This window comes from Rattus rattus, chromosome 2, assembly GCF_011064425.1.
Source record: "Rattus rattus isolate New Zealand chromosome 2, Rrattus_CSIRO_v1, whole genome shotgun sequence".
NCBI lineage: Eukaryota > Metazoa > Chordata > Mammalia > Rodentia > Muridae > Rattus > Rattus rattus.
The window spans coordinates 9,393,279-9,410,411 of NC_046155.1; the positions used below are offsets into that span (position 1 = coordinate 9,393,279).

General features: G+C 40.5%; 1 protein-coding gene across 2 annotated transcripts in view; it reads left to right on the forward strand.

The window, feature by feature from the left end:
• Positions 1-17,133, forward strand: part of LOC116893634 (solute carrier family 22 member 19-like) — a 56,085-nt gene that overhangs the window by 1,396 nt on the left and 37,556 nt on the right. The window contains exons 2-5 of one of the 2 annotated variants that reach the window (XM_032895346.1): positions 70-173; positions 2,568-2,722; positions 2,880-3,048; positions 9,825-9,948. In XM_032895346.1, coding sequence (XP_032751237.1) covers positions 70-173; positions 2,568-2,722; positions 2,880-3,048; positions 9,825-9,948 — 552 coding nt within the window. The remainder of the gene's footprint in view (positions 1-69; positions 174-2,567; positions 2,723-2,879; positions 3,049-9,824; positions 9,949-17,133) is intronic. The other variant, XM_032895347.1, reaches the window with a different exon arrangement.

Below are 17,133 nucleotides of genomic sequence, written 5' to 3' on the forward strand. Positions count from 1 at the left end.
TATGTTGAAGCATTTTGATATAGTCTGACAGGCTATTAGCCTTACTTTGATGGTTTTGATATCTTTCAGTGGGACCTGGTGTGTGAATCTCAGTCACTGGATTCAATAGCTAAGTTTCTATTCTTGACTGGTATGTTAGTAGGAAATATCCTATATGGCTCCTTAGCAGACAGGTGAGTATCTCTGGTTCATGGCTCACCCTGTGTGTGAGTATTTTAGTCACTGTGAGTCATTCAATCATTATCCAAGAAGCCATTGCAAATTATATTCTAGCTGTACCTTGATCCTAGAGATCTACAAATACAAGTGGAAATTTCAGTCAGTGTCATGAGTGTTGTTTGAATAGAAGTCTCTATGTTGTGTGGACACATGAATATCCTCTCCATGAAATATAGAGGTTTTTCAGGATGTGGAGTAGAGAGAAAGTGTCACAGCATAGTTGGGAAAGATGAGAAACAGTCAACTGTAGGAATGAGACAAAGATGTTTCAACATATGGTTTTCATCCTATTTGAATTAAAAAATGGAAAATAGCATTGACCTTGTCAGGGGCACTGTGCTTTCTCTCTCCTGGACATTGCATTGAAGCTATAGGTGCAAAGACAAGGGGCATCATGTCCTTACTGGTCAAGCACAATGGTAGTGTGTCCTTTGACACTTGTGGCACCATGGGTGTGTTGGGAAGCTATGCCTGTCACCTTTTTTTTTTTGGTTCTACCACAGATGATTTCCAAAGGATAACTTTCAGGTTATGAAACAATCTAATGACAATTGTTGTTAAAGTTTGTGATCTAATAACTTAGATCTGGTGCTTGAAAACACCTCTTTTTAAGTAGAAAACCATTTCTGCCAAGCAAGTTATTACCTTTTTCTGTAGCAGAGGAGGACTATCCTGAGCCCTCATATACATGTAGTTCCATTGTGCCTTTTTTATTTTAGCTTCAAACATATTTAGTATCACTGTGTATATATGCACATAATGTGTGTGTGTGTTAGCATGTATGTTTCTAGTGTCTTCCTCAACATCTTTCTTTGGAGGTTTAAAGATTTCATTGTAAAGCTATTTTATATCCTTGGTTAGGTTATTCCTGGATATTCTATTTTCTTGGAACCTATTGTGAATGGGAGTGTCTATGATCTCTTTCTAAAAATTTTTGTTATTGGTGTATAGGAAGAATACTGTTTTGAAAGTTAATTTTGTATCCTGTTAGTTTACTAAAAATGTTGATCATTTCTAGAAGTTTTTAGGTGGAATTTATGGGACCACTTATGTACAGAATTGTAACATCTGCAAACAGGACTAATTTGACTTCTTTTCCTATTTGTATTCTTTTGTTTCCCTCTCTCATCTTCTTGCTCTAGCTAGCAATTTAAATAGTTTACTGAAAAGGATTGGGGATAGTGGACAGGCCTGTCTCCCGATTTTAGGTGGATTGCTTTGAATTTTTTCCCATTTAATGTGATATTTGCTATGATATTGTCATATATAGCCTTTATTATATTGAGGTATGATCCCTACAACCCTGTTCTCTTCAGGACTTTTGTCATGAACTCATGTTGGATTTTTTCAAAGGCTTTTCTGTCATACCACGCACTATATCATTCTTTGCTATATATACACAAATATTTAATATTCAGTTCCAGAAATGCTTGCTCAACTAGGTTCAGTTACTATATTCACAATATCTAGGAAATGGGGATATCCAAAATGTCCTTTATGAGTGAATAAGGAAAATGAGTACACATATACAATGGAATTCTATTCAGGTGTAAAGAAAAATGAAATCATGAAATTTGCAAGTAAAATGGAACTGGAAAGTATGCTGAGGTAACCCAGACCCAGAAAGGGAAACACTGCATGTTTTCTCTTAATTGTAGATCCTAGTTCCAGTCTTTAGATTTGAGTGTATTGCCTGAAGTATCCAAAGAAGTATGATATGGGGGGTCGATGACTGCAAATAGAGGATGCCAGTGTTCAGCAGAGTGGAAAGAATTCCTCTTCTAGTTAACATTCAAACTCTGAATCCTGACTTTTTGAATATTTGTTTTGTTAAAAATCTGCTTGATAAAAATTTCCATTTGAGGAGTTGGAGAGATGGCTCAGAGGTTAAGAGCACGGGATGCTCTTCAAGAGGTCCTGAGTTCAATTCCCAGCAACCACATGGTGGCTCAGAACCATGAGATCTGGTGCCCTCTTCTGGGCTGCAGGCATAATGCTGTATACATAATACATAAATCTTAAAAAAATTTTCATTTGATAAAAATTAAGCTTTTTGTTGTATCAGTGAAACGAGGTACTAATAGATGTTAAGTAAATAATTTAGTAAGAAGGTATTTATATTATGTTAAAAATTGAATGTTCTACAGTGTCTTATAGCTTGAATTATTAGGAAAAATGCTAGTGGCAAATTGGAGATAAAGCTTTGGTTCACACTGTTTTCAAACACAGACAGTTGCTTGTCAGGATACACACTTTTAGTTGTTTCTTAATTATTTATCATCTTAAAATTTCTTCAGTTTGTATGTCAAGTGCATTGTTCCCATGGTCTAATCCTTCCTTTCCCTCAGGTTTGGGAGGAGGTTAATCTTTATATGTGCCTCACTGCAACTGGCCGTCACTGAAACCTGTGCAGCTTTCGCTCCCACCTTCCTCATCTACTGCTCACTTCGATTCCTGGCAGGCATTTCCTTCTCAACCGTTTTGACCAATAGTGCCTTGCTCAGTAAGTCAAAACTTTTAATGGACATTTGCCAAGCCTTGGTTTTGACCTGCATGTCCCTCCCATCTTAATTTGATTTTTCTGTGTGTCTTTGCTATGAGGTTTAAGTATCCAGGTTATAATAGAGTTTGAATTCAAGATTCACTTTCTTTTCTTTCAGTTATAGAATGGACAAGGCCTAAATTCCAAGCCTTGGCAACAGGACTGCTAGTGTGTGCTGGAGCAATTGGACAGACAGTATTGGCAGGCCTGGCTTTTACTATGCGAAACTGGCACCACCTCCATCTGGCAATGTCTGTACCAATATTTTTCTTACTTGTACCCACAAGGTATGAACTTCCTTTCTCTTCTGTCTTATGGAACCCTGAAATGACCATGCATGTGGAATCAGGACAAAAGAAATGCATTCATACTTGGTTGACACTGGGCAGGGTGTGCTCCTCTTTGAGTTTTGTGTCATGAGGACAAGTAGGACTCTCAGATGACCAAGGAGACTGAATTAAACTTGAATTTAAGACCATTACTAGTTTTATAAAATTATATACATGTATGATAAGAGATATAGTTATACTGAGGAGGACTCATTATTTATCCAAAGATTCTAGTTGTAAGTTTTAATTTTACTAGTAACTGGATAAAATGTATCCCATCATATTCATACTATGGATAAATAAATAATTTCTGAGGAAGTGTATTCAATGCATACATATTATTCTTATTAGATGTGGTATACTTAAGAAAACTATATACTATTTGATATTTAAATTTTATTACTCACAAGTTGTTTACTAAGGAAAAACTACCCTAAAAAAGAGAGAGTAGCAATGAATCATTACTAGAATGTTCTTGGTTTTTCTGTGTGTCTTTGCTACCTAACAAGCTTTAATTATCCATTATCCAGACTACAATAGAAGTTTTGCAAAAATATTTCCTTTCTTACAGGAAAATCTTTAGAGATTAGATTGCTTCCACTGTAGTTTGTATTCGTAGGAGTGGATTTAAAAAGGAAAACAGTTTGGAAACTTTTATGACATTTATCTTTGCAGGTAATATGGATAAAAGACAAGAAGTAAATTTATCCCCACTTTAATGAAGGAAGAACATACATGGTTTCTCTAGTTTAAAATTGTAGGTAGGGGCCTAGAGAGATGGCTCAGTGATTAAGAATTCTGGCTATTCTACCAGAGGACCCAGGTTTGAGGCACAGCACCACACAGTGGCTCACGACCACTTACAAGTCCAGCTCCAGGAAATGTGATGCTCCCTTATGACCTCCAAGGGAACCAGGCATGTATGGGTGCACAGAAATGCATGTGGGCAAGACACCCTTTTACATAAGAGTAAAATAAATAAAAATAAAATCTTAAAAACAACAGGAATCTGGACAGATGGCTCAGCGGTTAAGAGCACTGACTGCTCTTCCAGAGGTCCTGAGTTCAACTCCCAGCAACCACATGGTGGCTCACAACCATCTGTAATGGAATCAAATGTAATGGGATCAAATGCCCTCTTCTGGTGTGTCTGAAGAAAGTGACAGTATACTCATATATACAAACACACACACACACACACACACACACACACACACACACGCACACACACACAAACACACACACACCAGAAAACCCCAACAACTGTAAACAGATTGACCCATTCATCTCATTTGGCATTAGCAATAGTCTCTCTCTCTCTCTCTCTCTCTCTCTCTCTCTCTCTCTCTCTCTCTCTCTCTCTCTCTGTCTCTCCTTCCCCCAATCTATTTACTGATGAGAGTGGAATATTGAAGTCATTCATTGTCATTGTATTGGAGTCAATTTGGGATTATAGGTTTAATAATAATTCTTTTACAGTTCAAGCATTTGGGCTGGTACAACCATTCTGGAAATCAGTCTGGAGGTTCCTCAAAAAATTGGACATTGAACTACCTGAGGACCCAGCTATACCTCTCTTGGGCATATCAGAGAAAGAACTGGAAGAGCTTGAAGGTGCTCGAGACCCCTTATGAACAACAATGCCAAGCAACCAGAGCTTCCAGGGACTAAGCCACTACCCAAAGACTATACATGGACTGACCCTGGACTCTGACCTCATAGGTAGCAATGAATATCCTAGTAAGATCACCAGTGGAGGGAAGCCCTTGGTCCTGCTAAGACTGAACCCCCAGTGAACGTGATTGTTGGGGGGCGGCAATGGGGGGGAGGATGGGGAGGGAACACACATAAAGAAGGGGGGGGAGGATTAGGGGATGTTTGCGGAAACCGGGAAAGGGAATGACATTCGAAATGTAAATAAGAAATACTCAAGTTAAAAAAAATGGCGTTCGGGGTTGGGGATTTAGCTCAGTGGTAGAGCGCTTGCCTAGGAAGCGCAAGGCCCTGGGGTTGGGGATTTAGCTCAGTGGTAGAGCGCTTGCCTAGGAAGTGCAAGGCCCTGGGTTTGGTCCCCAGCTCCGGAAAAAAAAGAACCAAAAAAAATGGGGTTCAGAGCTAAACAAAGAATTCACAGTTGAGGAATATCAAATGGCTGAGAAGCACCTAAAGGAATGTTCAACATCTTTAGTCATAAGGGAAATGCAAATCAAAACAACCCTGAGATTTCACCTCACACCAGTCAGAATGGCTGAGATCAAAAACTCTGGTGACAGCAGATGCTGGCGAGGATGTGGAGAAAGAGGAACACTCCTCCATTGTTGGTGGGATGGCAGACTGGTAAAACCATTCTGGAAATCAGTCTGGAGGTTCCTCAGAAAATTGGACATTGAACTACCTGAGGACCCAGCTATACCTCTCTTGGGCATATACCCAAAAGATGCCCCAACATATAACAAAGACACATGCTCCTCTATGTTTATAGCAGCCTTATTTATAAAAGCCAGAAGCTGGAAAGAACCCAGATTTCCTTGAACAGAGGGATGGATACAGAAAATGTGGTACATCTACACAATGGGATATTACTCAGCTATCAAAAACAATGACTTTATGAAATTCATAGGCAAATGGATGGAATTGGAAAATATCATCCTGAGTGAGGTAACCCAATCACAGAAAAACACACATGGTTTGCACTCATTGATAAGTGGTCATTAGCCCAAATGCTTAAATTGCCCTAGAAGCACAGAACACATGAAACTCAAGACGGATGATCAAAATGCGAATGCTTCACTCCTTCTTTATAAGGGGAACAAGAATACCCTTGGCAGGGAATAGAGAGGCAAAGATTAAAACAGAGGCAGAAGGAACACCCATTCAGAGCCTGCCCCACATGTGGCCCATACATATACAGCCACTAAACTAGATAAGATGGATGAAGTAAAGAAGTGCAGGCCGACAGGAACCGGATGTAGATCTCTCCTGAGAGACACAGCCAGAATACAGGAAATACATAGGCGAATGCCAGCAGCAAACCACTGAACTGAGAACAGGTCCCCTGTTGAAGGAATCAGAGAAACGACTTTAAGAGCTGAAGGGGCAGGGGTTGGGGATTTAGCTCAGTGGTAGAGCGCTTCCCTAGCAAGCCCAAGGCCCTGGGTTCGGTCCCCAGCTCCGAAAAAAAGAAAAAAAAAAAAAAAAAGAGCTGAAGGGGCTTGGGACTGTTCTTGTAAAATATAAAAAAATAAAAAAAAAGTATTGTTGTCTTTTACCTTGCTTGTTCCAGCACCGCGGTGCCCCCAAGATATCTGCTAGATATCTTGGTGGAAACACATCCCAACTCCGTGGCGGCCCAGTGTCTCCTGCCGCCACACAGTTTCCTACACTCAAACCATCACATAAAAGAACACACAACACAATAATCTTTGACCCAATTGATAAGATATAATTGCCCACTTAATCATGCAAAGCCTGGTGCCATCCATCCCTTAAGAACATTGATAACAACCTGTAAATACACAGAGCAGAATCTTTTTTTTTTTTTTTTTTTTCCTGGAGCTGGGGACCGAACCCGGGGCCTTGCGCTTGTTAGGCAAGTGCTCTACCGCTGAGCTAAATCCCCAACCCCCAGAGCGGAATCTTAACTTCCCTCCATAGTCCTGCCATGGCTTCTCTCTCTCTACCCCACTGTCTTCCTTTCGGTTCCTGTCTCCTCCTCTTCCTTCAAACTTCTCTCCCGCCGATCCTTCCTTCTCCTCCAATGACAGGCCTCCTTCTATCCTGTACCTGCCCCTTACTGTATTTTACAAATTCAATGGGGAGAAGTTTGTGGTGAAGTCACCTGATTCCTTAGTATGTGACTAGGCAGCTGTCCTTGGCACAGTGGAATTAGCATCAAATACAGATAACTCCAGGGCAAACCACAACATGAGACCCCATATGAACAATGCCAAGCAACCAGAGTTTCCAGGGACTAAGCCACTACCCAAAGTCTATACATGGACTGACCCTGGGCTCCAACTGCATAGGTAGCAATGAATATCCTAGTAAGAGCACCAGTGGAAGGGGAAGCCCTTGGTCCTGCCAAAGCTGGACCCCCAGTGAATGAGTTTCTTGTGGGGAGGGCAGTAGTAGGGGGAGGATGGGGAGGGGAACACCCATATAGAAGGGGAGGGGGAGGGGTTGGTGGATGTTGGCCTGGAAACTGGGAATAACATTTGAAATGTAAATAAGATATACCCAATTTAATAAAGATGGAAATCAAAGGAGTCTAAAATTAGATCCTTTGAATAGAAATTCTCCTGATGTTGGTTGTACTTTAAAAAAAATGTATTGTTGACCTTTAAAGCATGTTTCTTCTACTTTGCCTTCCATTCTGTTGATGAGGCTTTCAAGTGAGTTTTTTGTTTGCTTTCTTCTAACATTGTTTTAATTTATGTATTTTAAAAACATAATTTTCAAAAAATATATTTTTCTCTCATACAATACACCCCAACTGCAGACTTCCCCCACCTCTACTCTGCCCCAGATCTACTGCTTCTTCATTTCCCTTCAGAAAAGAGCAGACCACCCAGTGATGTCAGCTTAAACATAATACGATGCAATAAACCCTAGCCATAAACCCTCATTTCAAGTCTGGACAAGGCGACCGTCTCAGTTAGGGTTTTACTGCTGTGAACAGGCACCATGACCAGGGCAACTCTTATAAAGACAACATTTAATTAGGACCACCTTACAGGTTCAGAGGTTTGGTCCATTGTCATCAAGGCAGGAACATGGCAGCATCCAGGCAGGCACAGTGCAGGAGGAGCTGAGAGGTCTACATCTTTATCTGAAGGCTGCTAGGAGAAGACTGGCTTTCAGGCAGCTAGGATGAGAGTCTTAAAGCCCACACCCACAGTGATACACCTACTCCAACAGTGGCTCACCCTCTAATGGTGCCACTCACTCCTGGGCCGAGCATGTACAATCCACTGCAGCAACCCAGTATGTGAGAAAAGGTTCTGGGAGCAGGCAAAAGAGTCAGAGACAGTCCACTCCCACCGTTAGGGATCTAACAAAACCCCCAAGACTAAACAGCCAGTTATGGTGGCACATGCTGGTAGGATCTGCTAAAGGAGATGGTGGTAGGAGGATCACTAGTTGGAGGCCAGTCTGGGCTCCACCGAGGTTTTTATTTGGATTACTGGGGTTTTAATTTTTAGCATCATTTCAGGTTGGTTTTCAGTAATTCTCTTTGTTGATTATGTTTTTTTTTTTTTTTTTTTTCCGGAGCCAAGGACTGAACCCAGGGCCTTGCGCTTGCTGAAAGGCAAACGCTCTGCCACTGAGCTAAATCCCCAACCCTTGATTATGTTTTCATATCTTGTATCAAATTCTTTATTTTATTCCTTTGTTTTTGCTATCTTGGAGCATATTCGCATCTTATTTGAGGTGCTTGACATAGTTGTAATCATTTTGTTGAATCATTTATCTGGAGCTTTTCCTGGTCATTTTCATTATGGGTCACTACTGTGGGATTAGTAAATTTTTGTAAGAGTCATCTTGCCTTGGTTTACCTTGTGTTTGTTTCTAGGCAGGAACTGAGGTAGTTTGAAAACTTAGTTGATCGAGTGTTTATTTCTTCCTCTTCCTCCTGTCCTTTTTCTAAGATTATTTATTTATTTATTTATTTATTTATTTATTTATTTATTTATTTAAGTACCCTGTAGTTCTCTTCAGACACACCAGAAGAGGGTGTTGGATCCCATTGCAGATGGTGATGAGCCACCATGTGGTTTCTGGGAATTGAATTCAGGACCTTTGGAAGAATAGTCAATGTTCTTAGTCACTGAGCTATCTCTCTAGCCCTCTTCTTCTTTTGTTGGCTCAGGTTGCCTTTTTCCTTTTACTACAGATACAATGTTCAGGATAGGACTAAGTCATAGTATGGCTGAGATGTAATTTTCCTCTTCAAATTACTCCAGTGAGTTTCTTGGTTGCCTGGATGGGACTGAGCAGGGGGATTTGGAGTCTTCTACTGAGTGCGAGAGACCATGTGAGCTTAGCTTCCAAAATTACACCCGTTCTTCTTTTAAAAATTATTTAAAAAGTGCTACACTATTGGATCAGCAGAGGAGACATACTTAGTTAGAATTGAGTCTAAGAGGTTTGATACAGTGAAATGAGTTCATACCAACAAAAGTGTAAACCGTCTGTCAGACTTACTCATATAATTTAAAACTTCATAACACATTAACCAACACCATAGCACTGATACTCCCATTATACAGATGAGAAACTGAGTCAGCTTCTGTCATGCATGGTTAGATGCCATCAGGTTGTCAGCATAGGAATGAATGCAATTCAGATGATTTAATTAGTATGTGAAATTTCTTCAGAGGTCCTTAATTAGGAAACGTTTTATGATTAAATATTTTCTACACTCTAACGAGGAAATCTGGAAAAGTACTATATAGGGGTCCCTTATGTTTCAGTTCAGTGAACTCCATGAAGTTTGCATCTAAGTCATGGCAGGGAGACCAATGACTCCAGGCCTGCATTCCAAAAGTACAGGAGTACTGTATGGATGAATTGTTTCCTAGTGAAGGTATCAGAAACCATAGGATTATGGTTTCTGCTACAACAGAATGAGTTGTACCATTAGATTAGTTGTACAATTAGATTTGCAAGGGCAAATTTGGCACAGAAAATGACCTCACAAGAATTGTTCATAATTCCAACCTCTTCTTGAGCAGGTGGTTGTCAGAGTCAGCTCGGTGGCTGATTATGACCAACAAACTCCAGAAAGGTTTAAAGGAACTTATTAAAGTTGCACACATAAATGGAATGAAGAATTCAACTGATGTCCTAACCATTGAGGTAAGCATATGGGAGCATAAAGGAAACACAAGCTTGGTACATACATGTCTAGATGTCAAGGTGCAATATGCTACTATTAAATATAATGTATACATGTTTCTTTCAAAAGGGACTAAAAGGTGTTGTTCTTCCTTTTGCTTACTGAATTTAATTTGTAAAAATGTATCCACAGGATTTAAATCATTTTAAAACATTTTTTAGCATAAATTAGTTATATATAATAATGAGTGTTATTGTAACATTTCCATATATATTATATTTTATCATATTTATCACTCCTTGCTCTTGCTCTTCTCTCACCCCCACTGGTGCCCCTCTTCTTCTTACACAGTCCCCTTGTACTTTAATGTCTTTTTTGTGTGTGAAGCAAAAAATTCCATTAGGATTGGCTGTAAAAATATGAATGAGAGGTTATTTACGGCAGACAACTTCCAGTAGCTATTCTATTGAAAAAAATTCCTAAAAATAAACAACTGACTATCAATCTTTAGGAGCAATAGGCCTTTATAAGCCCTTTCATCTAGCAATGGGCAATAAGAAGGAAATGACCTTACAAACCTCTCTACTTCCCATGATGGAATGTTGACTGGACTATCTGGGTGGGTCTTGTGCAGGTAACCATAACTGCTAAGAGTTTAAGTGTACAGTGGCTATATAAAGTCTCTGGCTTTTAAACCCCTCATTTTGTTCCTTGGGCCTTGGAAGGGGTAATATAGATGTCCAGTTAGCACTCAGTAGTCATGTATTTCCAGCACTTTGACTCATTTTGAGTTTGCAGTAACTGCAACCAGTGTGAAAAGAAGTTTCTCTGACCATAACTGACAGCATCAGTACTCTAGGAATAAATAAAGCTATTCAGATGTCAATTCAACAGGCAGGTAAAGTCCAAACAACCAAACAACTCCAAAAACAGCAGCAGTTGTTTCCTGTCTTGGTTACTTTTCTATTGCCATGACAAGAACACCATGACCAAATCATCTTGGAAAAGAAAACATTTAATTTGGGAGCTCACAGTTCCAGAGGGTTAGAGTCTATGGTGGAGAGCATGGCAGAAGGCAGCAAGCATGATACTGGAACAGTAGAAGAGAGATTATGCTCTATTTACAAGCACGAGGTAGGGCGGGGAGGGAGGGAGAGTGAGAGAACAAGAGAGCAAGAAAGGGACTAGGGAGAGTGAAAGAGAGCTAACTGGGAGTGGCATAGATTTTGATATCTCAAAATTCACACCCAGCGACACATCTCCTCCAACAAGACCACACATCCTAATCCTTCTCAAATAATTCCACTCAGTGGGGGACAAGCATTCAAAAACATGATCATATGGGGACTACTATTCAGACTACCATACTCTCTCTACTAAGGTCTATGATGTACACAGCTATGGGTTTTCATTTAGGTTTGATGTGCCAAATACAAGTTATCACTTGTGATACAGGCCTTAAGTTCAGTCAGAAAGTGGTTTGTTAACCCCATGGCAATGATGCTGGTACTGTACAAGACAAACTTTCTCTGGCATGCTATAGTGTAGCACAAGTATTTACATCTGAGCAAACTGTTGATGGAAATCCTTCTGCAACATCCTTCATAGCACTTCCCAGGATTGTGAAAGCTAGCCATCAGGGAGGAAGTTTCTGGTTCAAGTTTAGCTTGATTTTTCTATATCCCGCTAGCAAAGCATGCGATATATTTAGCAATCTATTCACATTGTAGTTCTAGTAGGAAACCATTAGCAATGGTATGGTGAACTTGACAAGATCTAGAGTCACCTAGAATTCAAGTTTCCAGTCATACCTGTGAGGGGTTGTTTATATTAGTTTAGTTTCTGAGCATAAATGTGAAGGATCATCTTGATTACATTGTCCAAGGAAGACTTTAAAAAGGCCAGCAGCACCCTCTGGGATTGGTCTCTGGTCAAGATAAAAATAAGGGAGCTGGTGGAATGTTTTTCTTACTTTTAGTTGCTGTGATAAAGTAAAGAATTTATTTGGTTTATGGGTCTAGAGAAAGGGTTCATAATGATGGGGGAGTCATGACAGTGGGCAGGCATAGCAGCAGGAAACAGAGAGAGTGAACTGAGAGTAGGGTAAAGCTATAAACTTCCAAAGCCTACTCGCAGTAATGTACTTCTTTCACCAAAGATCCACTTCCTAAATGTCGGATATCATCCCCAAATGGTTTCATAGCCAGGGACCAAGTGTTCAGGTATATGAGCTTATGGTGGACATTTCCCATTGAAATTATCACATTCTACTTTCTGGACATAACATAATGTGAAATGCATTTAGCCTAACTTGAAAAGTCCCCATAGTCTTTCAAGTCTCAATACCGTTCAAAAGTCTTAAGGTCAAATCTCTTTTGAGTCTTAAGACAACCTCTTAACTGAAATTCACTGTAAAAAACCAAAACCAATACCAGCATACTTCTAATGTACAATGGTACAGAATATGAATTCCTATCCAAATAGAAGCACAGTGGAAAAAAAACACTGAACCAAAATCCAACAGGACTAACATTAACTTCTGTAAACCCATGTCAAGTGTCTAGATCTGAAGTTGGAAAGGGCTTAGATGGGCTCTATGCCTTTGGACTTCATGCTTGCAACACATATCTTCACTGCATTCAGTTCTTCTTGGCAGATGTCCCATGGCCCTGGCATCTCCCACATCTTGGGGTTTCCACTGAAACCCAGGCTTCCCTTTTACGGCTTTATACAATGAACTCTGGAGGCCTCCTGGACTACAAGGGACTTCTTGTAGTGACTCCAGTGCTGACATACATTTGACTGACACTAGGCTCTCTGAAACTACAAAGGGAGAATTCATGGTCTCCTCATTCTTGCGTTTTTAATGGTTCCAAAGTCAGTGCTACTTGCACGATGCTACCAAACTGGGTTGTGCCTGGCTCACTTCTACTATTGCAACATTTTATGTTGAAAAACCATGTTTTTTCTTAGGCTTTCTTTTTTCACAAGCTGAAAGCTTAGGTGGTGGGGTCTTGCTCTTTAACACATTTCCCATTGTTTCAATGAAGAGCATGAAGCCTTTCCTTAATGGAACCTATTTATTTATTTATTTATTTTACTTTTATTGGATTCTTTTATTTCCAAAACATTTCAAATGTTATTCCCTTTCCCGGTTTCCTGGACATAAACCCCCTATCCCTTCCCAATCCCCTTTCTTCTATGAGGGTGTTCCCCTCCCCATCCACCTCCCCTTCCAGCACCCTCTGACATTCCCTAACACTGGGTTTCCAGTCTTGGCAGGATCAGGGGCTTCTCCTTTCATTGGTGGCCAACAAGGCCATCCTCTGCTACATATGCAGCTAAAACTATGGGTCAGTCCATGTATAGTCTTTGGGTAGTGGCTTAGTCCCTGGAAGCTCTGGTTGGTTGGCATTGTTGTTCATACGAGATCTCAAGCCCCTTCAAGCTCTTTCAGTCCTTTCTCTGATTCCTTCAATGGGGGTCCCGTTCTCAGTTCAGTGGTTTAATGATGGCATTTGCCTATGTATTTGCCATATTCTGGCTGTGTTTCTCGGGACAGATCTACATCCGGTTCCTGTCGGCCTGCACTTCTTTTTTTTTTGGTTCTTTTTTTCGGAGCTGGGGACCGAACCTAGGGCCTTGCGCTTCCTAGGCAAGTGCTCTACCACTGAGCTAAATCCCCAACCCCCGGCCTGCACTTCTTTGCTTCATCCATCTTGTCTAATTGGATGGCTGTATATGTATGGGCCACATGTGGGGCAGGCTCTGTATGGGTATTCCTTCCGCCTCTGTTTTAATCTTTGCCTCTCTATTCCCTGCCAAGGGTATTCTTGTTCCCCTTTTAAAGAAGGGTGAAGCATTCACATTTTGATCATCCGTCTTGAGTTTCATTTGTTCTAGGCATCTAGGGTAATTCAAGCATTTGGGCTAATAGCCACTTATCAATGAGTGCATACCATGTGTTTTTCTGTGGTTGGGTTACCTCACTCAGGATGATATTTTCCAGTTCCATCCACTTGCCTATGAATTTCATAAAGTCATTGTTTTTGATAGCTGAGTAATATTCCATTGTGTAGATGTACCATATTTTCTGTATCCATTCTTCTGTTGAAGGACATCTGGGTTCTTTCCAGCTTCTGGCTATTATAAATAAGGCTGCGATGAACATAGTGGAGCACGTGTCTTTGTTATATGTTGGGGCATCTTTTGGGTATATGCCCAAGAGAGGTATAGCTGGGTCCTCAGGTAGTTCAATGTCCAATTTTCTGAGGAACCTCAGACTGATTTCTCTTCTGAGAGGATTTCTCTTCTGGTCCTATATGTTTGGAGTTCTGCAGGGTTCTTGTACATTTATGGGCATCTCTTTGGGTTAGGGAAGTTTCTTCTATAATTTTGTTGAAGATATTTACTGGTCCTTTAAGTTGGGAGTCTTCACTTTCTTTTACACCTATTTACCTTAGGTTTGATCTTCTCATTGTGTCCTGGATTTCTTGGATGTTTTGGGCTAGGAGCTTTTTGTGTTTTACATTATCTTTCACAGTTGTTTCAATGTTTTCTATGGTATCTTCTGCACCTGAGAGTCTCTCTTCTATTTCTTGTATTCTATTGGTAATGCTTGTATCTACGACTTCTTGTCTCTTCCTGAGGTTTTTTATGTCTAGGGTTGTCTCCCTTTGTGCTTTCTTTATTGTTTCCATTTTTAAATCCTGAACAGTTTTGTTCAATTCCTTCACATGTTTTGTTGTGTTTTCCTGTAATTCTTTCAGGGTTTTTTTTTTTTGTTTCCTCTCTAAGTGCTTCTACTTGTTTACTTTTTTCCATGCATTTCTTTTCTTAAAGAAAGATTTATTTATTCATTTATTGTAAGTACACTGTAGCTGTCTTCAGACACACCATAAAAGGACACCAGATCTCATTACAGATTGTTGTGATCCACCATGTGGTTGCTGGGATTTGAACTCAGGACCTCTGGAAGAGCATTCAGTGCTCTTAACTGCTGAGCCATCTCTCCAGTCCCCTGCATTTCTTTAAGGGAGTTCTTTATGTCCTTCTCAAAGTCCTCCATCATTATCATAAAATGTCACTTTAAATATAAATCTTGTTTTTCTGGTGTGTTTGGATATCCAGTATTTTCTTTGATGGGAGAACTGAGCTCTGATGATGCCAAGTGGTCTTGGTTTCTGTTGCTTAGGTTCCTGTGCTTGCCTCTAGCCATTGGGTTGTCTCTGGTGTTTGCTTGTCTTGCTGTTTCTGAGAATGACTTGAACCTGCTCTAGGCCTCTGTGTCAGCACTCCTGTAGAACGGTTTTCCTGTTTTCTTTCAGCCTTTCCTGAGAGCAGGTACTCTGATTTCAGGTGTGTATGCACTCCTGGTGACTGTCTTTCAGCTCTAGGCACGGACACGAATCAGAATAGTCCTGCCTCTGATTGCTCCTATGTCCTTGGCACTAGGCAATTCCCTCTTGGCTCTGGACTGTGGGCAGAGGGTAGTCTCCTCTGACTTCTCAGGAGTGTCCATACTTCTTAGGGTCCAACTCTCTCCCCCACAGGATTTGGGTGCAGGGAGCTGTTTGACTGGTTCAGTTCAGTCCTGGGTACAGACCAGAACCACAGGTACTGGCAGCTGACTATTCCTATATTCCTGTGTCCAGATGCACTGTGAAGTTTCTCCATGGAGCAGGAATGTAGGCAGAGATGTGCAGAAGTTGCAGTCTGTCCTGCGGTCTCAGGGTGTCTGCACTTCTAGGTGTTTAGCTCTCTTTCCCACAGGATTTGGGTGTAGGGAACTGTGGGATGATCCTCTTAGTATTTTTTTAAAGGGGTGATTTGCAATCCTCAGCAAGGCAAGGTTTTATTTTATACATTTATTTATTTATTTCTTCATCAAACATTCTTTCTAGAATATTTACATCTGAATCAGCCAATAGGATATCATTCATATAATGTCAAATAATGAACTGAGGACATTGTTTTTGAATCATCTCCAGTGGTTGTTGTACAAAATATTGACACAAAGTGGGGCTATCCAAAGTTTCAAGCTTTTCCTATGCCCAGGCCTTTGGCCAAAATTATAATAATTGCAACCTTACCATTATTTAAACTTTAACTTTTAACTTATTATACTTCAGAGCTCAGAGCTCCAAGGTCAGCTACCTGCGTTTTCTTGTGAAGCTCTAATGATAAATGACACAGGCAAAGCTGCCAGGCAGTGGCCAGAAAGAATCAAGTTAACCCTTAACTCAGTGGTTCTGCTAGCTTTCTGCTTCTGCACATTGTACACAATGACTCTCCTCAGAGTCCAAGTGTTTTTGACTCAGTTTTACTGGTATAAAATTTTATGTATTCTATACTTGCTTTTTCAGGAACTACCCTCAAATGTTGTGCAAAACTTATTTCATAACTTCAATAGATTTTTTTCTTTTTTGGGGTCCCAATGTTGGTTCTGTTTTATTTTCTAATAATTTCTTCAAACATTCTTTGCAAGTCAAGCATTAATCTGGAACTACCATTGTGCGGTTATTACATTGTTTCTAAAAAGAGCCCACAACATGCACCTGGGCCATTAGGATTTTGTGGTGCCATGTCCCTATGTCTCAAATTTTAATTGTTTAAGAATCATTACATCAAGGAACATCTAGTTTCACAGAATTCACCAGAGCAAAAGGAGAAAGAAATATGAAAGTCAGATGTAATAGAATAATTATGCACCCCAAGGCCAACTGAAAAGCAGTCACACACATATGGAATCTATATAGCTGTTGTCTAGGGTTAAGATTAGGAGAAATGGGAACAACTGTTTTCTCTCTTTCTTTTTTTTTCATCTTTATTAACTTGAGTATTTCTTATTTACATTTCAATTGTTATTCTCCTTCCTGGTTTCTGGGCCAACATCCCTCTAACCCCTCCCCCTCCCCTTCTCTATGGGTGTTCCCCTCCCCATCCTCCCCCAATTACTGCCCTCCTGCTAACAATCACGTTCACTGGGGGTTCAGTCTTGGCAGGACCAAGGGCTTCCCCTTCCACTGGTGCTCTTACTAGGCTATTCATTGCTACCTATGAGGTCAGAGTCCAGGGTTAGTCCATGTATAGTCTTTGGGTAGTGGCTTAGTCCCTGGAAGCTCTGGTTGGTTGGCATTGGGGAACAACTGTTTCTTACAAAGAGCTGCCATGGGCTTCTGAGATGTCTCCACCCTGGCCTACTC